Source organism: Siniperca chuatsi, linkage group LG6 (genome assembly GCF_020085105.1).
Source record: "Siniperca chuatsi isolate FFG_IHB_CAS linkage group LG6, ASM2008510v1, whole genome shotgun sequence".
Taxonomy (NCBI): Eukaryota; Metazoa; Chordata; class Actinopteri; order Centrarchiformes; family Sinipercidae; genus Siniperca; species Siniperca chuatsi.
In genome coordinates this window covers 3,699,299-3,727,064 of record NC_058047.1, presented here as the reverse complement: position 1 = coordinate 3,727,064, position 27,766 = coordinate 3,699,299, and the positions used below count along the sequence as shown (strand labels likewise).

The window sequence follows — 27,766 nt, the reverse complement described above, 5'->3', positions numbered from 1 at the left end:
ATAAGAGTTAAATGAGAAAATCCATACCACTCTCAAGTCTGTACAGCAAATATGAAGCTGATGCCAGAAGACGATCAGCTTAGCAGTCTTTATGCTAAGCTAAGCTGCTCATTCCAAAGGTAAAAAATCTGCCTCTGAGCACCTTTAAAGCTCCCATATAACACATTATATCTTGTTAGGTTTTTGTACGGATTAAAAAAGTGGAAAAATGACAATTTGCTCTGAGCATTCGCCAGGCAAGCAGCAGAGTCTCAAGGAAATTACTGGTTGTGGCCAAGAAATATTCTGGCTCACAACCTCCACATAAAACAGCGAATTGTCATTTTTACACTTCAGTTTTTGTACAGATTAAACAAACACTATATAACATGTTAAATTGTGAGCTTTAGAGGGGCTGGTGGGCAGATTTTATTACCTTTGGACAGAGCCAGGCTGGCTGTTTCTCCCCCCCCCCCTGCCCTGTTTCCAGTCTTTGTGCTAAGCTAAGCTAACTGCCTGCTGGCTCCAGCTTCATGTTTAGTGTACAGACTTGAGAGTGGTATCGATCTTCTCATCAAGAAAGTGAATAAGCGTATTTCCCAAAATGTCAAACTATCCTGTTAAGGCACTAAAATTCACCACACAGTTTTCTACAGTACAATCACCTAAGCTGTCAGTTTTCTTTGCATAGTCAGTAGGAAAATATTCATGGTGCCCTACAAACACAGTAAGTAAAAAAAAATAACACTGCAACTTCGGTTCCAGCCACACACACACAAACACGTAGAACCCTACAGGGCAAACAGTAACTGTTTCCTTAAATGTCCATCATTTTATGTATAATACTGTCCAGGTTTGTCCTCTTGTCTCAGAGTTTCCTGGTCTCCTGTGTGAAATGTAATAATGTAATTGCTGCATCTTGAAGTTTTCAACAGTCACTTGAACCTACTGAGATCACTCCTGCAGGCTGGTGCTGTGATGATGTGTGATGGCCCTCTGGTAGTCCTCAGAGGTGTTTATGTGGTCTGTGACTCCCGGGTGCTCGTAGCTGCGGTAGTAGTGGCCGCCCATCTGCTGGGCGTAGTACAGGAGCTGCCTGGCAAACAGCGGCTCCACCTGAAACACATGAAGCTCAGAGAGGTCAGTGAAAAGCTTTAAACTGTCACTGTCTGATTTCTACAAGCTCAAATCAGTATCAACATATCAAAACTTACTTTTTAGGCTTTTAAATATTAAGTATGAAAAGTGAAAACAGGATTTGAAAGTGTAAAAATAACACTTTGCTGCTTTGTTCTCATAAGTTTAGCAGTGTTTCATTTAGACATTCAGGGTTTCACAAAAAATCTTCACTTAAAGGTCCATTTAGCTTTTTCTAGAGCTTTCAACTGTAACTCGTGGTCTTCCTCCTGTATGGAGTTTGCTCAGTTGTTATGGAGATAGTACGGCACTGTGGAACTTATGTCACGTGATAACAGGCAGATGCACAAACTCCAACCATTGAGGAGGATGGTTAAGGTCCAGTAAGTGGACCTTAAGTAAAGATTTTTTGTCAAAATACTGTTACCAAGGTAAAGAATTTTAAATTCCCATTTTCTGAACACGTCCAGCAGAGATTTGACACACTTGTTTCAGTGCTTAAAGTCTAAACTTTAAGGGGGAAGATCTGAAAAGGGAACTGCAACGGTACTAATGGAACTACCGATAAAAGCCTGAATAATAGATCAGGCCTTCAGATCTTCCCAGGTTGAAACAGTGTCAGAACTCCCATCATCCGAAGCTAAAATAGCAGATTTGATTCTTTTAAAGGGGTCTGCTAAATTAGCCTGATAATCAGACTGATTTGTTCCTTCATTTTCACTTTAAATCACTGAAAATGAATCCCAGATGTGGGCGGCGATTCAGAGGTCTGAAACCAGTGCTGAATCTCTGCAAGACTTGTTCAGAAACTAAATATAAAGTTTTGAAACAGTAAACATTATGATTCTGAAGAAGTTCTGACAGACTTTCAAATCTTAGGGTTTAACTTTCAAATCCTATTTTTCACTTTTCAAAGCACATTTTAAACTTTCCAGACATAACTTTCAACCCAGTAAATAATAAAAAGAAAGCAATCTGAATGTGCATGAAAGTACTATGAGGAGATATGAGGTAGGGCTAATTAAACAGTGCTTTAATATGAGTGCTAGAATTACAGTATGGATAGTCACCTGGACAGTGAGGGTCCGTCTTTGTCTCTGCAGATCCAGACACTCGTCTCCAAAACTCAGCAGGACCTGGAAACGAGGTGGCGGCCGACCATGGAGCCCATAACTCTGGATCTCTGATAGTCAGGAAGGAGACAAGATCAAATCACTGTTAGCTTTGATATCTAAAATACATCTGAACTGTTTAAATTCAAATGAATTCAGAAGAATTTCAATTGAGGTGGCATGACCTTTGGGGTGATTCGAATGGAAAGTCCTGGTCACACCATGTATGCAAATACAATTAGCTGTTAGACTTTTACACAGCTGGGGCTGTCTTAGCATGTGGGCGGGGATGATGTGGCTGTGAAGAAGTCATGTGACTGTCACCTCATCATGAAATACTACTTCAAGAAGTTTGTCTGCCACAGTTGTTAAGTGATATTGACTTTTCAGGGGTTTTGTTTCTCTTAAGTTTTGTTCTTAGATGGCATTTATCCAAAGTGATTTACAGTAAATGAGCTGTCAGTTTTCTCAAAGACAGTTCAGACATGAAAATGTTATTGTATTAGTTATATCAGTATATATTGATGTTTCTTTCCGATATTTTCAGACAAAATTACACGTTTATATGTCATTTCCGGCTACAGTTGCAACTTGGGAAATGGGTTAAAAATCTTTTTTATTGTGCAACATGTGAAAGTGTTGTTAAACAACTGGGGTTTTCAAAGATCGATGGGTATTTCTATTTTGAGCATTTTGGTGCTCTGTGAGTCAAAAGAAATGATAAAACATGAGAGGCACAAACTGGGCCTAGCTTAGCTTTAGCTAGAACAGGGTACTTTTTTTGCGTTACAATGCGTCCCTGTTTAGTGCTGAGACAATTAGTTGATCAGTCAATTGTAGGGCTTGGTATTGAACCCTTTTTTGGTACAGAGCGAAATATGTCAGCATCTGTCAAAGACTGAAAGGTGGCATCAGATGTCTGCTCATATTTGTAGATTTGTTATTCTTTGATCAGACAGTTCCTGATTTAAATAAAAATTTTAGACTATTTTATAGTCAGCTGCTTGTGTTTAAACAACATGAAACATTTCAGAAGTTTGGTCTCTTTTGTTCAATGAATAAAGGGTTTTGTAAAAATATAAAGATGTTTATAGTATTCAAAGTATGGTTTTGGTATCTGTACTGTAACTCCGGTATCATATCAGCACTTGATTTCTAACTTTTGTGTAAGTTTCAGTGAAAGTCCATCAAACTTAAAATACCTCGCACAACTCTTCTCCAGGGTGAGACAGCTGAAAACATGCAGTGAATAAAGCATGGGGTCCTCATTGAGAGGAGTTGTGCAACATGCTTTAATTTTAAAGAAAACGAATCAACAAACATATATGATCATCAGTTGTGTATCATATCACGTTTGCTGGTTCCATCCTCTGAAATGTGAATATCCAGTGTTTAATATCAATATGAATTGAATGTCTCTGGATGAATTGAAGATGTCACCTTGGGCTTTAGGAAATTGTGATGGTGTTTTTCACTACTTTTTGACATTTCATAGACAATCAAAAACAAATCTTCAGATTCAGTTATAATGAAATGAATCGTTAGTTGCAGCCCTTTTCTGCTGTCTCACCTGTAAGGTACTCCTGCGTGTGGAGGAGTCTACAGGTGACCTCTCTCTCCAGTTTGTTGGGCTTGTCTCTGTACTGGGACATTCCTCCCTGCCAGTACACTCTGCTCTGACACAGCCTCTGAGCGTAGAGTCCGTCTGGGCCCATCCACAGTAACACGCCCCTCTCCAGGGTGGACGGGGAACTTGGCGGACACTCCTCTGCCCTCCTCTGGGCTGAGAGACTGTCCACAGGCAGGGGGACCACCTCAGGAACTCCAGGCTGCAGGTAGTGCTTCTCATCTGGGGAGCACGGAGTGATATGGCACCCCTCTGGACTGGAGATGGTCACCTCCTTCACCAGAGCGTCCCGGAAATATACAGACACAAGCATGCGGATGTCTGATTGGAGAAGAGGACACAGGTAGAGGTCACTGAGTATGTTTTCTTCACATTTTCTGATGCATTAATCTTTTCAAATGTGTCTCAGTGTAGTGCTGAACGGTGTTGAGCAGCGTAGTGTGTTGTCTTTGTGAGTTTATCTGCAATGTCACATATTTCAGACAATTACAATTAAGGGAATCATCGATTAGTCAGCCGGCAGAAAAGGACTCAACGAAAGATTTGATAATCGTTCATTTATCAAGCAAAAATGCCGAACCTTTGCTGGTTCAAGCTTCTCTATTTTAAGGATTTGTTCCAACCCTACTGAAGTCCAAAGTGATTTTATGTAATTATTCCATTGTCTACCAAACTACAAATTCGGACGAAGGAGCTGTACTGTAGCATGTTTTTACTTCTAGTTCATTGATCACACATGGACATGCACAGTCTAGCTTTAAACTTGCTCAATTTACCAGTTGTTAGGGCTTCACTTATTTCTTAAGCTATTTAGAGGTGATAGTGTTGTAGCAAAAGAGTTTCCCCTCGGGGATCAATAAAGTATTTCTGAATGTTGCATATACGTTGTAAATGGAGTTGGAGGTTTGAAAGTTGGAAACTTTTTTACATGTGACAAATTATTTTATTGGCCTATATGCTGCTGCATCCTGAGGTTTGTAGATCTCCGGCCAGTAGCAGCAAACGGGTAAACGGTGCACTGAACAAACCTTGAGTAGTCAGTGTATGAATGGTTGCATGAAAGTGATGTGTTAGTACTTGGACTCTCCTGCTTTGGGGGTAAGGATCTGTGTTGTGACTTCAAACTATGAAATGTTTAATTATGCTTCATCAGTCCAGTCAGTGTTTTGAATAGCTAGAAAGCACTAAAATATGTCATCCCTTCAAATTTCATTGAAGTTAGACCAGCCATGTCTGAAGTATCACCACAAAATTTAGACCTTGAACTAAAACTAGTTTAAACTAGTGCCTCTATCAGGGATATTGTATTTTCTCAATGTCAAAACACAGTGCCATCTCTCCCAAGTTGCATTAAAGCTACAATAATTCATTTCTGACCACTAGGGGGCAGTTAATAATCAAATCTAGCTTACAGCTACACAGCCGCCCCCAGGCTTTGGAGCTGGTAGCATACAGTGGGTGTATTGAAACCACAGCCAACGGAGTTGATGCGAACAGTGATTCTGAACCATACAGTAAATGTAAGAATCAAAACTATTTACGATTGATTTTTTTTTTTAACTTTAAATCCAGCACCCTCATTAGATCAATCGGTGTATTTTTCAAGCTTGGCAAAACACTGTGCAGTGGCATTAACCTTCCAAGTTTTCCCAATATCAGAGCATTGTTATCCAAGTCCTCTCTGCAGAATAAATGGATACAGGCTATAATTAGGCTACATACTTTAAAACTTAAATAGATGTCTGTATCTTTAGCTATGTCTTTGTATATGACCATAATCAAAGCACAGTCTTGTACATATGGACTTACATGTGGCATATTATGATATTTCCAGGTGTTTGTACATTATGTAAAGATGTCTTCACTGCTTGGTCTTGATTTATGGCTTTGTTTAAAAGATTCTAGGGCTGAACAAGATCTGAAGCCACACTGAAATCACATCTAATGCTCAGTTGAGGATGTCACCTGGACTAACAGTACCCTCCTCCTCCTGATTTCATAGCGTGCAGAGCAAAAAAGTGAAATGAAAGCGTTTGTTTACCTGAGAGTGCCTCCGCTGATCTGATGCTGGTGTCCATAAAAGGCGAGGGCTGGCTATCAGCAGGACTGTACGAGTAAATTGAGGCTCTGAGCTGATATCCTGCACACACAGAGGAACAGACAAGAGCTCAGTGCAAGCACAGAAAAACATATACATGTGCAATACTTTTAACTGCCGAGGATGCTAATGCTTATAGATGAATATTGAGTACCGTACCATTCTCCATGGACGGGCCCTGCCATGTCAGACTGCGGGGGGGACAGGGACACTGAGTGAAGGGCAGGTCAGGCAGGGAGGCCTGCTCCTGACAGTAATCTCTCCAGCTACATTCTGGTGTGGTCATGTACTGTGGCATCTACAGACAGAGACACAAACAACATGCAAAATTAACATAATCCAACTCCACTGTACTGGACACACCAGGATTCAATGGTAATACATTTTAAAACCTATTAAATATATTGTCATTGTTAGTAATCAGTAAAGTTAATAGTTTACATTCTACCATTACAGACAGCGGCCTTTGTTCAAAGCTGATGGTGATGTGTTAACATTTTACTATATTTAGACAAAAAAATATACAAAAGAATACAATTAAATAAAGGAATTAAAGTAATTTTTTGGTGACAAGTCAAAGATTTGGATGGTTGCATTGAATTTCTGACCGCTGAAGTCAGCATCAGTAAAACTCTGGGATGCAACTCATAAACCTCCACTTGGCATCTGGTTTATAGAGGTCATTCATGCATGGGCAGTATGCTTTCTCATCCACTGTTTCTGTTCACATCCATGCACATCCAGCTTCTCTCTCTCTCTCTCTCTCTCTCTCTCTCTCTCTCTCTCTCTCTCTCTCTCTCTCAGGTCCACCCCACTCATTTGCATGTGTATGAAAAGCACCTGAGTCTGCAGCGTTGGATAGGGGTGCACCTGATAGCTCATTGGACTCAGAGGACTGTCCTCCTGTCGGGGTCCTAAATGCAAGACAGAAAAGAATAAATCTGACATACAAAGCTCTGCACAGAAAAAGTCCACACATGTTGACATCATGCAGCATGACCTTCACGGGTGGTTTGGCTTCTTGACTCTTAAAACCTTTTATTAGCTATACCCAGTGGCCTTTATCAGTCACCAAAGGGGTTTTCAGCGAATTTACAAAACCAGTTCACCATAACAACAACTAACAGGTTCAGTTATCTTCAATACTGTAGGCTTCATGCTGCAATGTCGTTCAACTCATGCTGTGCCAAAAAATCATTTATCATATCATCATATCATTGTTTGATATGTGAGGAGTTTGAGGTGAGACTGACTTTTCTTGGCGCCCTCGGGGATGATGCGGTAGACTTTGTACGGGTCTGAGATGTCCAGCTGGCTTCTCTCCACAAGTTCCTCAAAGTCGTTGCTCTTGTTGAGGGCGCAGCGGAGGCGAGTCTTCCAGGTCGGCGGGTCCGGCTTGTCGATCCCCTCCCGAAACTTGCCTTTAAACAGCGCCCAGGCCTGCAGACAGGTCACCGGCAAAGCTTAGAAAACCTTACTAAAGTTTGGCCGGGGAGGGTGAGACAACCAGTGCTCAAAACGGAACTACTGCATGTATTGCGGAGCCTGCAGAAGTGAGTTTGTCAAGATAGACTTCCTCGCAAGAAAATGAAAGTTTATAGAGCTTATTATTTATGGTATTACAGAGTTACAGAGCTGAAACAATTAGTCGATTAACTGAAAAGTCCATCAACAGAAAATTAATTAGCAACAATTTTCAATTTCTCAAATGTGAAGATTTCCTGTTTTTCTTTAGCCTACATAATATTAAACCGATTAGGCGTATATATAATATTACACTAAAAACATTAAATGCGATATATAGCATTTAGAAGACATTCAAACCTCAAACCGGTAGTCTATGATTGAGTTATTAATCTTGAATAGGTTATACTTTGTGAAAAGCATTATAATGATAAAAAATATATTAACTATTATTTCTCATAGTCTCCCTTTACATCACTTTGAATCTTTGTGAGACGTTAAACGCATTTGAAACGATGGGTTTTGTCGGTTTGTACACATATTTTCTTCCTTTTATTCTGAAAGTCACACTTGTTACTCTGGCTGGATGAACCATCTGGAGGATGCGGGTGTTTTACCTTGAAAAGCGCGGCATCCTCATCCCGGTTGTAGTCCTGTTTCCCGGCGTGTTTCCACGGTATCCTGAAGATGCTCTTCTCGTCGTTTTCCCACACCAGGCCGGGATATTTGCCGCAGTCCACCTGCTCGATCAGCCACTGGCGCAGCTTTCCGTTCCCGCTGCTCCCGGAGCCTCCGTAATCCAACTCTTGGTTCATCTCTGTCCAAACAGACGCATGCAACAACTCCACTGTTAGGTCCTCTAATGCTGTGTGCAATGTGCTGATAAGTGTTTTTTTTTTTAAAGTAGTGTAAGTTTAGCAGAGAAGGATGAGTCTATCCAAGTTTAATAAAACTCACTAAAGGTTAACCCCCTCTGATCTCCCACGCAGACTAACTTGGCCTGAATGTGCGCTTTGGAACCGTATCGAAGTGGTCTTACCTGCGAAACTCGAAACCCGTCAAGTTTTGAAATCAATCAGTCTCAGAAAGCCCTCATCATTACGGCGGGCGCGCTTAAATCCTCCAGCCTATAGCGAGCAGCGGGAGGGCGGAGACACAGCCGGGGATGCTGAGGAGGACGCACCTGCTGCTGCCGCTGCCCGCCCGCCTGCCTGCCTCTCTCCTGCGAAGCTTATCTGCGCACACACAGCGGCCGATCTCCAGTAAGACACCGGGGGAAACCCTGCCGGCACCACTCAGTAGTGTCACACACCCGCACACGTGGAAAATCATGGGACGGAGACGAAAACAATTCTTTGAAATGATAAAGCTTTACGAAAAGCAACGTTAGAGTGGTCCTGCAGTAGAAGCGACGAACAAAACATCAGCACTTTGTTCCCATTGGAAGATTATATAGAACTGCGATACAGGAACAGCCTACCAGATACGATTATTATAAACTGTGTGTCATATTCGCATAGAGAAACCTACCATAAACTGCGTTGTTTAGTGAGCACAATGTCTTACAGTCCATCGAGGTCCCACGGAGTCTCAGAAAGAGGCCTAAATACAAATCTATTTTACGCTCTAAATCAGTCATTCACAACCTTTCTGGCAGTGGTGGAGGACGTGTCCAGATCCTTTACTTACTCAGTAACAAATTAGACAAAAAGCAAATTGTGGTCAAAGTTAGTAAAGTGCTCACGTTATTCAGCCTGCAGTATTGGCTCCTTTCAGTGTTGTAATAAAGCATGTATAGGCTAATACATTGCTTGATTATCATAACTGATGCATTAACCTATGAAACATTGTAATAGTGGAGCAGGTCGAGGTGGAGCTCATTTGAACTATTTAATACACTATTGGGTAGTTTAATCTCTGCAGCATATGTTTTTAATATAGCATCTAAATCTCTAAAGTCACTTTTAACTGCAGCTGTCAGATGAATGTAGTGGAACATAAAATCTCCCTGTGAAAAGTAGTGAAGTAGAAGTAGGCAATAACATGGAGATGTAAGCACAAGTACCAGTATTTACCTGTAATTTAAATTGTGCTGAGGTATAATAATTATCAGCAACAAAAGTACTTAAAATATGAAAAGTAACTTATTATGCAGAATGTCCCCTGTCAGTGTTATAGTATTATATGATTGGATCATTGATACATTAACATGTAAACTGTAATATTGTACCAAAACTTAATAAAATGTTTGATAACAATAACCCCAACATTAAGAGATACTTCAGTACTACATCATCTTCTCAAATATAACGGCAGCTAAAACCAACATCAACATTAATATTCTGCTTCCACATTAATGCATCAGGATTTTAAATGCTGGACGTTTACTTGTAATTGAGTATTTTTACATTCTGGTAATGCTACTTTTACTTGAGGAAGGATGCTATACTATAAATAGTATAATATATAATATATATATATAAAGGATAAATACTTCCTCCACCACTGCCCCGCTGTGAGCAGTTCAACCAAAGACTGATTTTTTTCCTTGTTTTGTTTGAATATTTTCTAAAAGGCTTGAAATGCCTAAAATTATCCAGCAATTCACAAGGAACTCTAAACATATTAACATTGTGTGTAGCAGTAATATGTTTTTGGGCCCCAGGATGGGAACCGCTGCTCTAAATAGATAAAGAAATACTCACTTGATGAATTAAGTCTCAGGTTAATGGATATTTAATTAAATAAAATGCAAATTTACACAACAGTAAATTACTGTTAATCCTTCTTTTTTACAATACAAACAAAAATAAACATCAATTAAGGAAGAAAACAGCGTAAATAAATAAATACTGCTTCTGATACTGTTTTACTGGAAGATACAGTGTTCTTCAGCTTCCGAACTGTCCATAGAAAGTAATACTCATATTTCAAGTAGAAGACACAGCATAACATAACTGACAGGGGGAGTGCACCCTGCTAAATGTGTGTTCACACTGTGGACTGTATGTACATATTTCCTTTATGTCATGCTTGACTGCCCTTGCATGTTGTTTTGTCAGTTAGAAGCGAGGACATGACATGACAAGGAGGACTGAGATAATGACATAAAAATCCCCCCCATCACATGAGTACTTAGCCATTCTAGCAAATGTGATTCACGATATATCAATACAGATGGTGTTCCTGCGGTAGCTTTTCTCTGCAGGATCGCTGATGAAGGCAGGAGTTTTTCAAACAGCTGGTCTGGTCTTAGTGTTAGTTTAATGGTCCGAGCAGAAGCCCACAGTCCTCGGCTGCTTGAGTTCAGGCAAGACGAGAATGACAAAAGGACGTTTTTTCAGGTGCCACTTGTGCCCAGCGCAGGAGTTATGCTGCTTGTTATGGCATTGCTGTTAGGTTTACGAGTTAAAAGGGTTTCCATCTCCTCATCATCATTGAACGAGTTCTTCCCGTATCGGTCCTTCCACCAGGCCCGATACTGGAGGGGGAGAGCAGAGGGGAAAGTAAAAGTGAGTCAGATGAAGAAATGACAGCTGAGACAGAATCAAAGGGATGGAGGGTGTTTCTAATTGAGGGTAGTTGAAGTTGGATTTCAGTTCTAGTTGTTTTGGCAACAGCTGTGGTTGCTGGTGCTAAGTGTGTTTTATGGAGTCAGTAAGCTTCAAATGACGTGCTCGTCAGATCGCCGAACAGCGTCTGAAATGTTCTCAAACCAACAATCAGATAAGCATGGCCACTTTATACAGCGATTGACCAGTTGTGCGGAAGTGGTTTTCTCTCAAACTTCTTTATGCTTCACACAACTACCTTTGTAACTTTTCTTTGTGTGTGAACGAGTGCAACACGAATGGCTTTGAGGAGATACTGGCTGAAAGTGTGTGCCTTTGTCCTCATTTGAATGACCGTCACGTCTCCTCCCTCTCTGTGACAGCCAGCTTTCCTCTCCACCTTTGAGTGTGGCCATTCAGAACAGCTCCAAAATTCGTGTCACACTCTGGATTTTTAGGGTCTTATATTTATAATTATATAGGTACTAATGTTCCGTTCAAAATGATGCGTTTATCGTCCACTGGGGGCAGTACACACGCCTTAAAGAGCAACTTAACACTCCCTGAACATCTTGTTTTTTTTGTGACCTCCAGTGGTTTAGCGTCTCACCTTGCTGCAGTGATGTGGAAGTGTACTCCAGGGTGTCTCAGTACACAGTGACATCACTGTTGGCTGTGGCTACAGGTGCAACAGTGCACACTTCTGACCACACCCAAAGACGCCCAGCAGTGATGCTAGAAAACTAGAATTACTGCCCGGCGGTTGTATGCCTCCGGTCTAGTTACAGTTTACATCCATGTCTGTCCAGACTCATATATGTATTGAATACTTGGAAGAAATTGAATAAAAGGTATAAAGTGTATTTTTTTGCTAAATGGAAGTTATCACTATAGTGATACATATGTATGATTCCAGTGAATATACATTGTTCAACTGATTAATGAAGGATTATCATAGATGTATTGGCTGAACAGGTACACGTGTACTTGGTTACTATGTAAAGATGGATTCTTATAGAGTATAGCTACACAAAATGTGGTGCTTTTGTTTTCTCCTGGCAATTTTAGATGGGAGGCCTCTCTATGAGCTGCAGGTGAAACTCACTCACAGGATCACGATTAGCTAGGCGCGCTCCAATATGTTGTTAGAAGTCACATGGTTCCGATGACGCTCAAAATTCAGAATGAGTGACGGCTGCCTGATCCGTACCACGCATGTGTGAACATTTTACTTGACGACAGCCCGTGGATGTATAAAGAGACAGCCAGCTTGTTTGTTTTTTTACTTCATTAACAGCGCATTATTACAGTAGTCTAAGTTAAAAATAGAGATAGAGAACTATATAACAGATGATTACACTGTGATTTCAAAATAATTTTTATTTTTTTATATTATATACTCTGATGTATATTTACAACAACTTTCATAATGACATACTATCTGGAACATGTATTTTTCATATATTGAATGAACTGTATTGGATGAACACAGAATTAAAACAAAACAGAATTACGTTGTTTTCGTTTTTAATTTTTTTCGAAGTACAGATTATCTGATGATACACGGACCGAACTATTACATTTCCAATGATTAAAAACCATTTTGTTATCTTGAGTGTGAGTAAGATTGTTTTATGATCAGTCATTCACATCACGAGTAATTTTGAACAGGCACATTTGCGGTAACCTCCGTTAACTGACAGGACCACTTTTGCGCATGTGCAGAACAGATCGGGCAGTCGGTACGGATCAGGCACTGAGATTTACTCATTGGGTCGTCCCAGTCAATATGTGTGTGAAATCTGGCAACGCCCAATTCATTCTTAAATTATCGCTCAAAACCTATTTTGAGGTCACAATGAACCTTTAGTCAAAAATGTCACCTATTCAGCGTCCAACCAACTGTGAAATATGGTCATCAAATCTTGAATTATGGCCAAAAACATGTTTTGTGAGGTCACAGTGACCATGACCTTTGACCACCTAATTCTAATCAGTGCATCAGTTCAGAGAGGGCAGTGAACGGGGCTTTTTGACCTGGTGTTAAGTTACTCTTTAAGCAGCTACTTGCAGAAATGCAACAGAAGAAGAGCAAAACCTGTTTACAGAGCACCTAAGCAAACCTTTGGCCAAGAGCATTCATCACGTCACATTGTTTTAATAAAGAAGACGGTCAACAATGTCATCCGACACGGTAATACTGAACTCATAATCGGATGCTGTCTTGCACATGCACAGACTTCCGCGTCAAGTCCAATATGTCTTTGCATCATTTCCTGAGTCCCTTGTGCATGGATACTCAATTTGAATCCCACGTAGGAATGGCGGACTCTGCCAGTAACAATGAAAACTAATATATAGAGAGGCAATTACAGAAGTGAATTGAATGGCTACTGCTGAAAAGCTATGAAATCCTGTTGATCATAACTTTAAGGGAGATCAGCGGGGTGTCACTCACTTCTGTCAGTTCCGTGTTTTCAAACTCCTCCAGCTGCCGAAGGAAGCCCAGGTTCGGCCCTGCACACGGCCGAGCCGCCCTCACCGCTGCCAGAGTCTCCACCCAGCCGCGGCCCGTCACCGTCATGATGTAAGCCACCACCAGAGTCACACTGCGGGACACTCCTGCAACACTGAGAGCACCGAGCATCACAGGATGATGCTAGCTGTAGTAATAATCACATATTCAGATTCTCTTGTTTAGTGTACAAAGAAGTGAAACCCCTCTTTTCCTAAAGATGTGGTTAAATGCTCGATTTTGCATGTTTGATATGAGAAAAAATGAAAGGTGAATTTTACAATGAAAGCATTAACCAAAATTGTGTCCAGTTTGGTGACAGTGATGTGGTTGAAAATGAAAATTGGGTTAATAAAATATAAGGACTTCCAGTCAGTAGACACCTTGAGGCAAATACTCATCATTCTAAACAAAAATCAACTAATATTTGCTTCTTCCTTTCAACATCCTCATATGCAAATGACACCAGTTTCATACCATTTACTCTGTTGTACAGTATATTATGACTTAATGTCATCGATTTTTAAATTACCAACAATTAACAACAAGACAAAAGGAATATATTATTTTCAAAACTAAGAATGAAAATCCATTTAACTCAAGTAAGTCCTGTTTCATCAATCAATCAAACTGAAGTATTGTTTTAGCATGTGATTTTAAGATTATGTACATTAATAAATAAATAAGGAACAAACCAACCAAAGGTATTTTTATGGTTTATTGTCACTCACCAGTGGACAAGGCAGCCCTCTCCTTTCAGTCGGGACTCGTGGATAAACATGATGCTGTCTCTGAAGTACTGAGTCCTGGTAAAAGTATCACATTAAACACAATGAATTAAAATTCACTTAAACATCTTGATCATACAGACTTGAAAAAAAAAAATAAACCACCACGTTTCTTCAGCATCTTTGAATGAATTATTTAATGTATTTATTAAGTTTACTTAATTCAAATTAATACATGAATTATTCTGCAGTGTTTATTCCATCAAATAGTGATTGCCAAACCTGATCTCCAACCAGAAGACAGTAATGTAAGCCATAAACTTTTGGTTTTACATTATTCACTCAGTAATGGGACTGTATACAGTATGTGTGGGGTTTTTTTCTGAATGAGAATACTGTTGTATAAAATACTATCATAAATAAAACGTGCATAAGAAAAGTCAATTTTATAAAGACATTCGGTATCGTTAAACTGTGAAAATTAAAATGACTTTTTTTTCTTTGATTTTTTTTGCAAATGGTAGATAGATCAGATCCAATATTGAAGAGCCTTCAAACATAGTGGACATCATATACATACTGCATATACTGGATATATCATATAAGTACTCACAGGTTTTGCTTAGAGTGGTCAGCAGCAGATATACACAGGTACGTCATGTCCTGGAGGGTGAAGGGGGGAGTAGTTTAGACATTTTCTGCAGATAAACATGTGGAATTAACAAAGTGTAACAAGGGTTTTAATCCTGTCAGGTCATCTGTTTGAACACTGGGTCTAACACTTCCTGTTTTTCGGTGTTTGGGACAGCCCCTGAAACCTTGCCCCTCTGACCCTGCTGGTATGGCAGGTCATGATATAACGATGTTCGCCTTTGTGTGTGTGTGTGTGTGTGTGTGTGTGTGTGTGTGTGTATTTGTGTGTTTTTTGTACTGTGCACCTGGCAGCTGATGGTACATGCAGTGGACAGAAACTACCTTGTCCCGTTATGACTGCACCGCTGCAAAAACCCCTGAGCCCTCTGGGACACAGCGAGCTCTGGAAGTGCTCCAGACAGGTTAGCTCGAATATGACAACCACAGACATGCACCACACACACTTAAACACTTACAGAGATGCACATATTGAAGGAGCATGTAACTTGTAAATTGTCATTTTTGACAGAAAAAAAGTCACCAAAGAAATTCTGAGAAGTCCTCTTTTAAATTTGCACCATCATTCCATGACCATGACTCAGTGATTTTACAAATCACTGAGTCAGACAGACAGTACACTCCCAAACAATCTGCATGCAAATTGTGGGTGCAGTAGTTCATTTTCTTTACTTGCAAAAGGGCGATTTGAGGCTCAGATTGTGTTCTACTGACCTCGTCATTTTTATTTTGCAGTATGTTAATTAGAGCCACCCACTGTACAGTAAATAGCACATCCGACCTTAGAGACTTGGTAGTTGCAAATTCTACCTTCCTCTCTCAGGAACCATCATGCTGTCTTCCAAGAAATCAATCAGTCAGCAGTTTGACTGTTAGGTATGCAAATAAACCATCCCATCTGGCCATTTGGGCTGCACTGGTAAAACAGACCTGAGTCATCATTATGGCACAGAACTCAAAAAGTTGCGTCATCCATATAATCAAGATCAAAGATTTGTACAGCAGCTGGGATTAATGAAGGGTTCCGATAGTCAGACATAATTTCAAGCCCAAAACCTTTAAAAAGTTTTGGTGGTTGACCAGTTTGGGTAGTGATACTGTAATACAAGTTGCTGTTTCTCTTGTCTTCATGAAACATACATGGTGGATGGAGAAAGTGTACAGAAATCTCTGAGCACTTTTCATGCTCGCTTTCAACAAGAAAAGATGAAAGTTGTGAAAGCGGACACTGAAGATCAAGATTTTCAAAAACAAGTCAAACTGACTCGGAGACGGAGACGGAGAGAGGAGAATGTCACTCCAATAAAATGACAATCAAATTCAAATGAATCTTTAATTATTATTCTGAAAGGATAACGTCTCAGCTCAATGAAAACTGCTAAATTAAACTTTATTTCTCTAATAACACCTTATGCAGTTGGACAGAAGGTGTATTCTTAACATCTGTTACCAAATGGAAACCAATGAGAGCAAATTTCTATTTTCAACCTACCAGGTTCTCACAGTAAGATCACCTCTTTCTTTCCTTCTCACACTCACTTGCTCACGTACACACAAGAAAATCACCTTTCCCGCTCTTTCATACACAAATCGCCACGTCTAAATGCAGCCATGAAAAGCCAGAAACTTTTTTTAATGTAGTTCCACTTTCAAGACTTTATGGACTTCAAGCTGCTGAGCTGAAAGCATCTTGTGTGAAAAATATCTTCCAGTATAATTGCTTGAACCTGCATCACAGCTGCATTACAGACTGCTGACAAAACAACATACAAATACAAATGTTCAGATATTCACTGGGATCCCACACAATATTGAAACATCACAGTCAGTCAGAAAACTGCTTACTGGGTGAAACTTGCTGAATTCCTGGTCTTGACTGATGCAAGATAAAAAATGAAAATAAGAACATCTGACTTTCACACCAATTGAAGTGGTCTACTTCAACAGCCTTTGATGAAAATCGGACTTTTGTGTAGGATATTGCTTTACACCCTTTTTTCTTCTCATGTATCCTTTCAAAACAAAACTACAATGACCTCATATAATAAACAGATTGTTGGAGATACCTCGGAGGGTGTAGTGAAGATTAGAGCTGAAACGATGATAGATGATTAATCAATTAGTCAATCAATAGTAAATTAACAATTTTGATAAAAGATCAATTGTTTATGTTAGTTTTCAAGCATAAAATGAAAATTTGCCGGTTCCAGCTTCTCAAATGTGTGAAGTCATCTTGGGTTTTGGGAAATTGTGATGGATGTTTTTCAGACTAAACAATGAATCAGTTAATTGGAAAATTAATCAGATTTACCGATAACGGAAATATTTGTTAGTTGCAGCCCTGATGAAGATATTAAGTCAGAAAAAGGCAGTGTGGCATCTCAGGTCTGCTGCCAACATTTAACACTTTCAGAACGAGTACTGAGCAGCAGGGACACTGAGGGGCAAAAACAACAGTGGTGAGTTCAGGGGAGGTTGTGTACTTTATGGCTGGATTAATGTTGGGGTTAAAGGGTCACACAGGCCCATATAAGACACAGAGAAGACAGCTCACCTCCAGGATGGGTGCAGCTGTGTCATGGATGGACAGGATGTGGGTGATGTTGTGCTGCGCCAGCAGCTCCTTATCTCGTGCATCTGCGGACCGCAAAAAAAATCAAAAAATCTTAAATATTCTTTTCATCCAATCACAAATCACCCCATGTAAGGTCCAACCTAAATTAAGCATTTTCAACCCAACAACAACCCCCCTCCTCTAATGTCTCCCAAGCAAATGTGGCCTTATGGCTTAAAAGTGTTGCTCTTGTTTTGAACTGAAAGAAAAACCGGAAAACCAGTGTTTCTAAAACAGTCCAGCAGCTTGGGCCAAAAGCAAGAAACAGTAATTGTTCTAATCAAATTTTGTTCTTTAAAAGGAAGCCAAATGTTTTCTACCTTAGGCAGATGTGTCTTGAGCACTTTTTTCTCATGCTTTGCAAGTTTGCAGGATGCTGATGCTGCCTATACAAGACCAAGATGAGTCTGTATTGAACCCCCCTGCCAGCCAAATCAATTAAACTAACCCCAGTTTCACACATCATGATAGTTTGGATACACTGCAAAAAAAACTGCTTACAATATAAATAGGAAAGTAGATAAATATATATATATATGAGTAGGCTACTGCTTAAGATACTTGGAGAGGAAAACACAATCTGATTATGTGACTTACATTGTAAGTCAGTGACTTGAAGGTCATAAAATAAAACAAGTGTGTTGGTCATGGAATAAATATTTTTATGGGGTGTCGAGGTGCTGATACGACACTACAGCTGGTAACAGAGTAAGTGTCTTTCTGCTAAGAACAGATCAGTGACACTGCCCTACGAAGCCAAAACGCAGTCACTACCTATTTGGTCAAAACTGAATTATTACCTGAATCTTACATTTTGGCATTTACCATATAAAAATGATGATGCCATAGAAATGTATAATTTCTGCGAAAAACAGCATGTAAAATTAGCAGTAACTACAAAAAGAAGATAAAAACAGACAGCCAACAAAAGAGAACTACACCAAGTGAAAGCTATGTTAGCTGATGAGAGCTAAAACTAGATTTACTTAATGATATTTCCATAGCTGTTATCTGTAAATATCCTTTTTGATAAACTGACGTAAGTCTTCGTAAGTCCGTTTCATTCCACATAACAAATTGAGAATAAAATCCCAACTAACGCTAAACTCCTGCTAAAGCTAACGTAACTAGCTTAGCAGAGTAGAGTAACTGTCATCTCAGCTTTTAACGCAAATGGAATCTGGTGTGGAAAAGCTACCTTTAAATCACACATTTAAAGCTATAAAATAGTGAATTAGTTTAATACATTTTATTCGTTTATTTTCGGAAACTAGTTAAAATGTACAAGAAAGCCGAGAAAACACATTTCATTGGTAGATACTGCAGAATGTATCATTATTATCATTATTATTATTTTTTAATTAAGATATTACTCAGTTTGCCAGCCAGCCTGAAAACCTTAAACTCTTTTTTTTTTGTTAACTTCACATGCTTCTGTAGTTACTGTTCCACCTGTGTAGGGCAAGACAGGTCAGCTCACACTGTGAAGGTCTTACAGAGTTTTACTCTTCCTCATACTTATCTGTTGTTGAGATAAAAAGTTTGAGATGTTGCCAAGCAAAATGGATAAAAGTTCAAAGGCCTGGTTAACATGAAATGTGTCATATTTCCTACTTGACAGTTTGTCTACAAAAAGTGCTCCATATTTTTAAGACATTTCCTGTGTAGTCACACATTTCATGTGTCGACAGATTTCCAAAACAAAAAAGCAACCTAATGAGTATCTATTTGCTGCTCGAAAGATGTGGAATACACGCACCACACCAGGGACACCCCCATGCCACGGGACACCCCCTCCCACACCAACCCTCACGCGGCTTCCTCCAGCTGCTGACTTAGAGTTACACACCAACTCCCGCACACATGCATAGAAGCAAAAAACACAATGTTTTTTACATGAAAATACGCTACTTCAGTCAATCTGCTGTGACCTCTCCACTCTATAGAAACTGAGCTCAGTGTAGCATCTCACCACATGCCCCTCCGTATGAGGAACTGAAACATACTCTATTACATTATTCTGAAATTAAATCAATTCTTCACTCAAATGACAAGAGGCAGGATATCTTACCTTTGATATTTCCGAGGTAAAGATAAGGCAGGACCTAAATGAGAATAGAAATTGAGTCAAAAGAAGGATGCAGAGGTTGCAAAAGTACAACAAGGATGTACAAGTATGACAGGTAATTAAGGTTTGTATGTTTTTGAATATTTTAAGTGCAGAGCTCTGATACTGTACCCTGTTTATTCCATTACCCATGTCAGCCACAAGAGAAGCACATCAAATTTAGGACACAATTTGGATTTTTTTCAGCAGGTTTTTTTAACTCGAGCCCTCTCCCCAGGAAGACAATCAGTCACTAGCTGTTACTGCATCACATCATTTTCAAACCATTTTTTACCATAAAGACTGTGACACATCTGAAGCTCGTGCCCTGAGTGCTACTTTGATTGAGAGTATGCTGCTTGGGATGACGTAATGTGACCTTAGCAGTTGAACACCCTGCTTGGATATTTATATTTAGACCAGGAGTGGGTCATGGGACTGTGGACAGGCACATACCAGCCAGACAAAGATGGTTGAGGGCAGAGGAGAACAGATCTAACAGTAGGTCGCGCTTGGCTATCACTCTCTGCTGAGGTGTTATACCGTACAAGGAGAACTTCTCAATGAGGCTCAAAATACATGCAATCCACTTGCAATAAATCTCAATTTAGATAATAATCTCAAGGTATACGTGACAGGGGAGTTGTCTTAGAATTAAGAATTTCCCCATTTAGCTTAAAGGCCCTGAAAAACAATCAGCTTCTTAGTATTATGGCGTCCTACATGAAAACAATATTTTCTGCCAAAGTTCAAACAGTTTCCATTAATTAATTTTCTGTATTTTTCATTTCGTCTGTGCTCTTCTTGCTGGTTTGAAGTGGGTGGGAAGAGGTTGGAAAAAATGTGGTGTCACACATATCTGTGCACCAATCAGGATTTAGCAATATTTGAAATTCAATATTTCAATATCAAAATACGATAACAGCTGTGGGGATGTTTGCTTATGGTGCCGGATCAATCAAATCTGATCAAACCGTACCCACACAATCCTGATGAAGCAGATTAGCTGGGTTTTCCAAGACTACGATAATAATAAATAACAATGTTCTTTCCAAACTTTAACTTTGATTGTTGCACATTTAATGCTGAATATTTTATTTTATAGTGAAATACTTCAGATTTTAGACCATGTTTTCAGGGGCTTTAACCTATGTGTCGATTCTCAGTGGACTTTCAGTCACTGTATTTCCAGTAAACTCTGCTACATCTTCGACACATTGCTTTGAGGCGATTGAGGTATTTTTATTTCTGTGCCATGTTATAGATTAATTAAAGCTCACCATGAATATCTGTACCAAATTTCATGGCAATCGACCTGATAGTTGCCACGGTATTTCACTCCAAAACAAAAATTTCAACATGCTGTTGGAGCTAAAGGAAAAGTCAGGGGATCGCCAAAATCAGTATAATTCATCCCCTGGGGACCATGTCTGTACCAAATTCAAGTCAAAGATATTCAGTTTACTATTATCTAAAACGGAACAGCAGCAAATCCTCACATTTAACGTTGTTTCATCAGCTTGATACTTCATGACTTTTCCTAATTTTACGAGAACTGCTTATGAACTTGATTTTGTCTTAGAAGTAAGAATCCCCCCGTTTATTTTAAATGATGTGTTGATTCTCAGTGGACATTCACTTGAAGCTACTGCATTTCCAGTAAATTCTGCTACATCTTAAACACAACGCTCTGAGGTGATTGGGGTATTTTTAGCCCAGCTTTGTCACCTTGCCTTTAGTTCCTGTGTGTGGTTCAGTGTGTGGCACAGCTCAGACGCTCTGACAGGCAGAGGAGAGTGGAGGCGTTTACCAAAAGCTGCCTGCCTCAAAGAACTAGGTCTCAAACCCATTGATAAACAGACATGTCACCAATTAGACACAAAGGCCTTTTTGAATAGATGGTGTATCAAAAACACCTTTGTCAGAGCATCACTGTGTGTGTAGGTGTGTGTCCGTGTGTGGGAGGAGGGGGTGGGGGCTGTGTTGCACAGACACTAAAGGATGTGAGATATTGATGATTAAATCGGCCTTTAAAAAGCGAAAGAGGAGACATTAACTCAGGAGTTACTTTCAAGTTTGATGCCAGATTGTTTGTTACACCTAGCAGATAATCCATAAGTGCTAGGTCTGCTACAACAAAACAATACCACACTGTAAACGCCAGAAAATAATGACAAATGCCCACTGCAACTTCCCAGAGCCCACGGTAACGTCTTTGAATGGCTTGTTTTGTTCAACCAACAGACCAAAACCCAAAAATATTCAGTTTACAGTGATATAAAACAAAGAAAAGCAGTAGATCCTCACATTTAAGAAGCTGGAGCCAAAGTAGCTTTGGTGTTTTGGCAGTGTCTGAATCCAGACTGAACATCTCAATAACTATTGGATTGCTATGAATTTTTGTATAGATATTCGTGGTCCCCAGAGGATGAAGCCTACTGACGTTGGTGATCCTCTGACTTTTTCTCTAGCACCACCATGAGGTTGACATTTGGGGTTTTTAGTGAAATGTTTCAACAACTAATTGAATGGATCGCCATGAAATCTGGTACAGACATTCATGTCATCCCATCAGGATCAACATGCAACATATTAACATGCTTCCATTAGCATTTGGCTCAGAACTATGTACAGTATCACTGAGCCGCTCGCAGATAGAAAGATGTTTCAGTCTGGACCAAAGTGGAGGACTTTATATTCTTTTATCAGCTTGATACTGCATGACTTTTACTAACTTTAGGAGAATTTCTTATAAACATGATTTTGAACCGATGGCATGTTTTAGAAGTCCGGTGTAGAAAATTATGCATTACATTATTTTTACATGCTCTATACAGTATCTCTGATTGGTGTTGACTGTACTTTTTATGCAGCACTACCCCTCCAAAATCCCAAATAAGTTTTTGGATTTCTGTTATTGGCGTTTTATCATAGTTTGCTCATAAGAGGTCTAAAAGGGAGTTTGTACTTTCTGGTGTCTAATTGACCCCAAACATAAGTCATGTCAATATAAAGAATAACATACATTTATTTGTCTGTGAATGACATTTTGGCAAACAAATATATTTATACATAGCCCATTAAAGTAAAACTTTATTTTACCGGTCCCATTGTTTCCTAATTTTTCATAGAAAGGAAGATGCTCTGTCCTGTTGGTACATTTCCAATAAATCAATTTCACTTCTTCTGGTCAGTGCACAGCAGGTCAGCTGAAAATGCAAACAAAGAACTCAAAATATATGAAGTGTCCAATTTAAATGAATGATGAATGAATATTGGGGGAATAGTCGGGTTTATATGGAACTTTACCAACAGGGAAATTCCTCTGGAAAGCAACTGCTTACATAAACTACAAACACAACTGACTACATTAACTGTATCACATTGTCTCTATTTCCCTCTTCCAAATTACATACAGGGAAACTTCCTCGGAAATTATTAGTAAATCAAGGAACCTGTAAAATAGTGTTACTGAAACATTTTACCAGTGTATTTCATATAATAGGTCTAACCTTCAAGTGAATGTTGACTTTCGGTTCGTTTTCGTACTTTCGCTTTAACTTTTGTGTCAATAAAGACGATGATGAAAGTGCCAGACTGACTGCAGCTTCCTGGATTCCCTAAAAAAAAAACGTGCAGCGCAGGATTACATGAGCGCCAGTCACAAAGAGACTGTTTAAACTTTAACCACCTGACGAAAACCTGCAGAGGAGAACTGCGTCGTCTGGGTGGCCGTCTGAGGAATGGCGCTGTTTGTACTCGGAGGACGTTTCTTTAAATGCAGAACTGACATTAAGAGAGCCATGACAGCGATCCGGCCGCACTGGTAACTGTTTGCACTGTAAACTGCGATATCTGAATGTTCATATGCACATTTCTTCAAATATGGACTTTAACCACGGTGTGCTGCAGTAAGAAAACAGGAAATGCCTGCTCTGCTTGGCTTGCTTGAATTAAATCCACTAGATGGCGTAGTATGTCCAGGCAGTGCACAATGTAAAATGCTATAATAAAAATGAAATTTAAAAAACATTAAAAACATCCATAAAATTGAAGTATTAGTCATATGAAGATGATAAACCATTGAAACAGAAACCATATGCCAACATCCCCTCTACAAATGGGTACATCTACAAGTCCTCAGAAGTGGAAAGGGGGGGCAAACATCTTCAAACAAATATCCACAACTTTGCTTTTCAATGGTTCATTTGATCATGCTTAGGCTTAAATGTTGGAGGTGCTTTTTCCTTGCAAGATAACAGAATACATTTCTTTGCAAAGTAATCACAATAATCCTCATCGTTATAGTCAGTATTCTACATTTTATATCATATAGATCAGGTTTTGTATTTAAAGTATATAAATCCATGTTTTCAACATTGAAACTGTGACTGCTGTAAAAATGTAAATAGATTTTTTTCCCACCTCAACCAAATAACAACTTTTTGATCATAACTCGGTGTTGAATTAACAACTTTTGCTATCTGGGGAAAATGAGAGACAGTGAACTTTCCTGTAGGAGACATCAAAATTTCCTGCAAAACCACCAAAATCCTACAGGATCTTATCCTTCAGGACTTTTTGAACACCTGTGTAAGTCCACAAGACTTCTTCTCAACTGAAGCATTTTCCTGCGTAACTTTTTTGTAACTGGGTGGCACTCCATCAAAGCAGTCTGCAAAGCAGTCATTGTCAGACAGTGCAGCTTCATGTTTTCTTAAAGTATCAGTATTAAAGTACAGAGGCGCTCCTCACAGCATGAGTAATATTTAGCAGCAGATCACAATGACCTGGAGGTGCAAACTGAAACTGCCACAAGCTGCAAGTACAGAAACAAATGACAAAATACCATTACTCTTACAGGGGACCCAGGAAATAGCTGTAACAATGCACAAGCTACAGAGAACTAGAGTACAATATCATCCATCAAGATTCAGTCAAAATTACAAGAATGTTTGTTTAAAACAGAAGCTGACATTGAGGGCTATGGGGACTGTGGTGTTGAGCATGTATCACCTTCATTGATTAAACTTACTTCAGATCAGTGAAACACAAGAAAGATACGGTATTGTCATGTTATTATGGTCTGTACAGTTCAAAGATGTACTATATGATTGTTGTAATTGTTATAAGAAATTGTTTAGTCATATTTGTCAAAATAAGACGGTGTAGTCCCTCATTCGTCCAGGAGTGTTCTATCGTAGAGAAGGTTTCAGTTGAAACTATTAGGTCAGTTTCAGGTGAAACTAGCTATTAACAGATACTCAGGCAGATTCCCTCCTGAGGGCGGGGCTTATGTAACACAGAGTAGCTTAAATTTCCAGTTCCCGTCCAATTTTTTCACAATTGAGAATGACTTCCGGATGGGAGCCGAAACGTCTTGATTCTGAAAACAGTGTCCAGATGACTACGACTGAAACCTTTTCTACGATAGTCATATTTGGTTTTACTGTGGCTGTGAAATGAAAGCCAATGTTGTTCAATAGAGAGATCTATTCTATTATTTTCCATCACTATGACCATTACTGCCACAGTCTACCCGTCTGCTTCCCTGCAGCTCTTCAGTGGCCTCAGGCAGGCAGCATGTTAATGGAGTGGATCTGTACTACGAGCAGACAGGCCGAGGGAAACACGCTGTGCTGTTGCTTCCTGGCGCTCTGGGTAAATACAACAACACACGTCTTCTTAACGGTAGAGAAGAGACTTCTCTCACACGCACATACAGTGTCTCTGTCTCATGTCCTATATGTGTTGAGCTTGTGAAAACCTTTTTGGCCTCTTCGACCACAGGAAGCACTCGGACTGATTTTGGACCTCAGCTGAAGTCTCTGAATAAGGAACGCTTCACTGTAGTGGGCTGGGATCCGCGTGGTTATGGACAATCCCGCCCCCCAAACAGAGACTTCCCCCCTGACTTCTTTGAGAGGGATGCAAAGGATGCAGTGGATCTGATGAAGGTCTAAACAGTCTGTTGATTAGCCAAGGGTGATAACTATGTTCCCCCTAAAAGGAACATGGGTGTGTAAATCTGAGAGCATGGATTGAAATGCTTAGTTAAGGCAAACTTTGAAGCAAGATGCTGGCATTCAGAATAAAAGTGGGAACTTATAATTGTGTAAAATGTTTAACTGCGTATAACTGTGGTTTCAGAATAATAGTGGAAACACTATAATATCCTTTATGATCCTTAATAGACGCAAGTCACAGTGTTTTGCTTTTCCACAACTCCTCTTCAAATGTTAAACCACAAGTTATACCTCAAAATACTTCTTCTGATCTGCACTCTATCTTCAGATGAAAAACGTCAGCATTTAAAATCAAATATGACTGTCTACAGTAATTTATACACTGCTCTGAGTGGCATGTTATAGAATTTTTCTGACACAGATGATTAATTCTGATTGCTAAAGGAATGGAAGCTAATTCACCCCTGTACGTTTATTTGATAATACAAACAATATACACTTTGTTAGTGATAGTATTTTTTTTTTTTCATTTTATTGGCAGGCATTGGGCTTTGGCAAGTTCTCTCTGCTGGGGTGGAGTGACGGAGGAATCACAGCTCTGATTGCAGCAGCGAAGAACCCCGACCTGATCAGCAAGATGGTTGTATGGGGATCCAATGCTTTTATTTCCCAGCACGACCTCGACCTTTACGATGGTACTCCTACTCTGCTTTTCATTGTCTTGGGTAACCGCCAGTGAAGTCCTAAACTGTGCGAACTGTGTGTGGTGTAATCTTTCTTATCTGTGTATTGTGTGCATGGGTTTCTGTGGGAACACATAGCGGTGCGTGACGTCTCCAAGTGGAGTGCGAGGATGAGGCAGCCCATGGAGGAGGTGTATGGAGCAGAAGTCTTTGCTAAAACCTGGGAGGCCTGGGTGGATGGGGTCACACAGTTTGCAAAAAGACCAGAAGGTACTGAATTCATGTTGTTACAGACTCATTACACAAGTGAAGTTGAGCAATCTAAAACTGAAACAAATAACAAAATAAGGAAATGGAGGGGAAGTGTTTTGCAGTCATAATGCAATTATAAAGGCATTTGTTAGATTGATGATGTTGGTAAAGTGTTTATAATATATAATTACAGTGAGGTTATAGTGTTTTACATAGAGGATGTGGGGATGTGTAGTAAGAAACACAAGACTGATGGAATATTTTTCTGCCACAAGATCTCTACTACTTTAATACACAAGGAACATATGGGGAAATACATTTGAGATGCTCCTTAATTTTGCGCTGTTCTAATAAATGTCAGCTGAAAAGACTAAAGCCAAAATGTTAACTTCCTGTCCTCTGGTCAGGGAGTATCTGCATGGAGCTTCTGCCCCGAATCAGCTGTCCAACCCTCATCATTCACGGAGAGAGAGACCCCATGGTGCCCAGCTTCCACCCACAGTGCCTCCTCAAACACATCAAGGGATCGCGGTAAGACCACACACACACACAGAATTAAACAACAACAAAATTACAAAGACACGTGTGTGTATACCCCTTTTTTTGGTTCCAAATATAGATTACACCTGATGCCAGAGGGAAAACACAATCTCCACCTGAGGTACGCTGATGAATTCAACAAACTGGTGGAAGACTTTCTGGAAGACTGAGCGATTAATTAACACAGTGAAATAACGACTGTTCAAATAGTTCATTGCAAATATTTACACTAAGAGACTTAATTTAGTCAATTATTTAACTTCAACCCTGGTTTTCAATTGTTAAAAATTGTATATTGTACTTTAAAATTTCAATGTTGTTTTTTTCTATAATTAAATATTTTATGAAGCAAGTGGGTGACTTATTTCCCATATTATGTAATGATTAGCAGTAACATTAGCTGCTTACTTTGTCAGGTTACAGCGAAGTTGTAAAAAGTAAAATGTCTGTAGCTGCTTAGTTTGGTATCAATAGCTGTAACATTGACCATCACTAAACTGAAGTTAGATATTGTAAAATGTCAGTAACATTAACCAGTTTTTAATTTTGTGCCTCACAAAGCACGTTAAAATAAAGTAATGAAAAGGCAGTAACATTAGCTGCTAACTTGGTGATTACAAGACTAATGTTAATGATTTCACTTTGAGAATCATTTATTAGCATTAATAAACTTACAACAACTTACAATCCTTTATTAAAGTGGTGCCTAAGTTACTTTAAATGTTGATTTATATTTAATGTT

The 27,766-nt window shown here is 39.4% G+C and overlaps 3 protein-coding genes across 4 annotated transcripts; 1 reads left to right on the top strand and 2 right to left on the bottom strand.

The window, feature by feature from the left end:
- Positions 1-470: 470 nt before the first annotated feature.
- Positions 471-8,633, bottom strand: irf4l (interferon regulatory factor 4 like). Of its 2 annotated transcripts, none has more exons than XM_044200298.1 (9): positions 8,375-8,633; positions 8,035-8,234; positions 7,207-7,393; positions 6,794-6,867; positions 6,113-6,251; positions 5,897-5,995; positions 3,799-4,176; positions 2,187-2,299; positions 471-1,095 (listed from the first exon to the last, which is right to left on the bottom strand). In XM_044200298.1, the coding sequence occupies exons 2-9, from the start codon at positions 8,230-8,232 to the stop codon at positions 934-936; spliced, it is 1,350 nt and encodes a 449-aa protein (XP_044056233.1). In that variant the 5' UTR covers positions 8,233-8,234; positions 8,375-8,633; the 3' UTR covers positions 471-933. The 2 variants fall into 2 exon arrangements, with proteins under 2 accessions (XP_044056233.1, XP_044056232.1); XM_044200297.1 differs by having other exon boundaries at positions 8,457-8,630.
- A 1,504-nt stretch (positions 8,634-10,137) lies between these two features.
- Positions 10,138-20,587, bottom strand: LOC122877659 (dual specificity protein phosphatase 22-B-like). Its single transcript, XM_044199511.1, has 7 exons — positions 19,716-20,587; positions 19,548-19,581; positions 17,417-17,499; positions 14,825-14,874; positions 14,215-14,289; positions 13,427-13,598; positions 10,138-10,898 (listed from the first exon to the last, which is right to left on the bottom strand). Exons 1-7 carry the CDS (start codon positions 19,734-19,736, stop codon positions 10,758-10,760), a joined length of 576 nt encoding a protein of 191 aa, XP_044055446.1. The 5' UTR covers positions 19,737-20,587; the 3' UTR covers positions 10,138-10,757.
- Positions 20,588-23,131: 2,544 nt separating this feature from the next.
- bphl (biphenyl hydrolase like) lies at positions 23,132-27,376 on the top strand. Its single transcript, XM_044199509.1, has 7 exons — positions 23,132-23,409; positions 25,141-25,244; positions 25,374-25,540; positions 26,091-26,244; positions 26,371-26,502; positions 26,892-27,015; positions 27,104-27,376. Exons 1-7 carry the CDS (start codon positions 23,327-23,329, stop codon positions 27,192-27,194), a joined length of 855 nt encoding a protein of 284 aa, XP_044055444.1. The 5' UTR covers positions 23,132-23,326; the 3' UTR covers positions 27,195-27,376.
- The last annotated feature ends 390 nt before the right edge of the window (positions 27,377-27,766 follow it).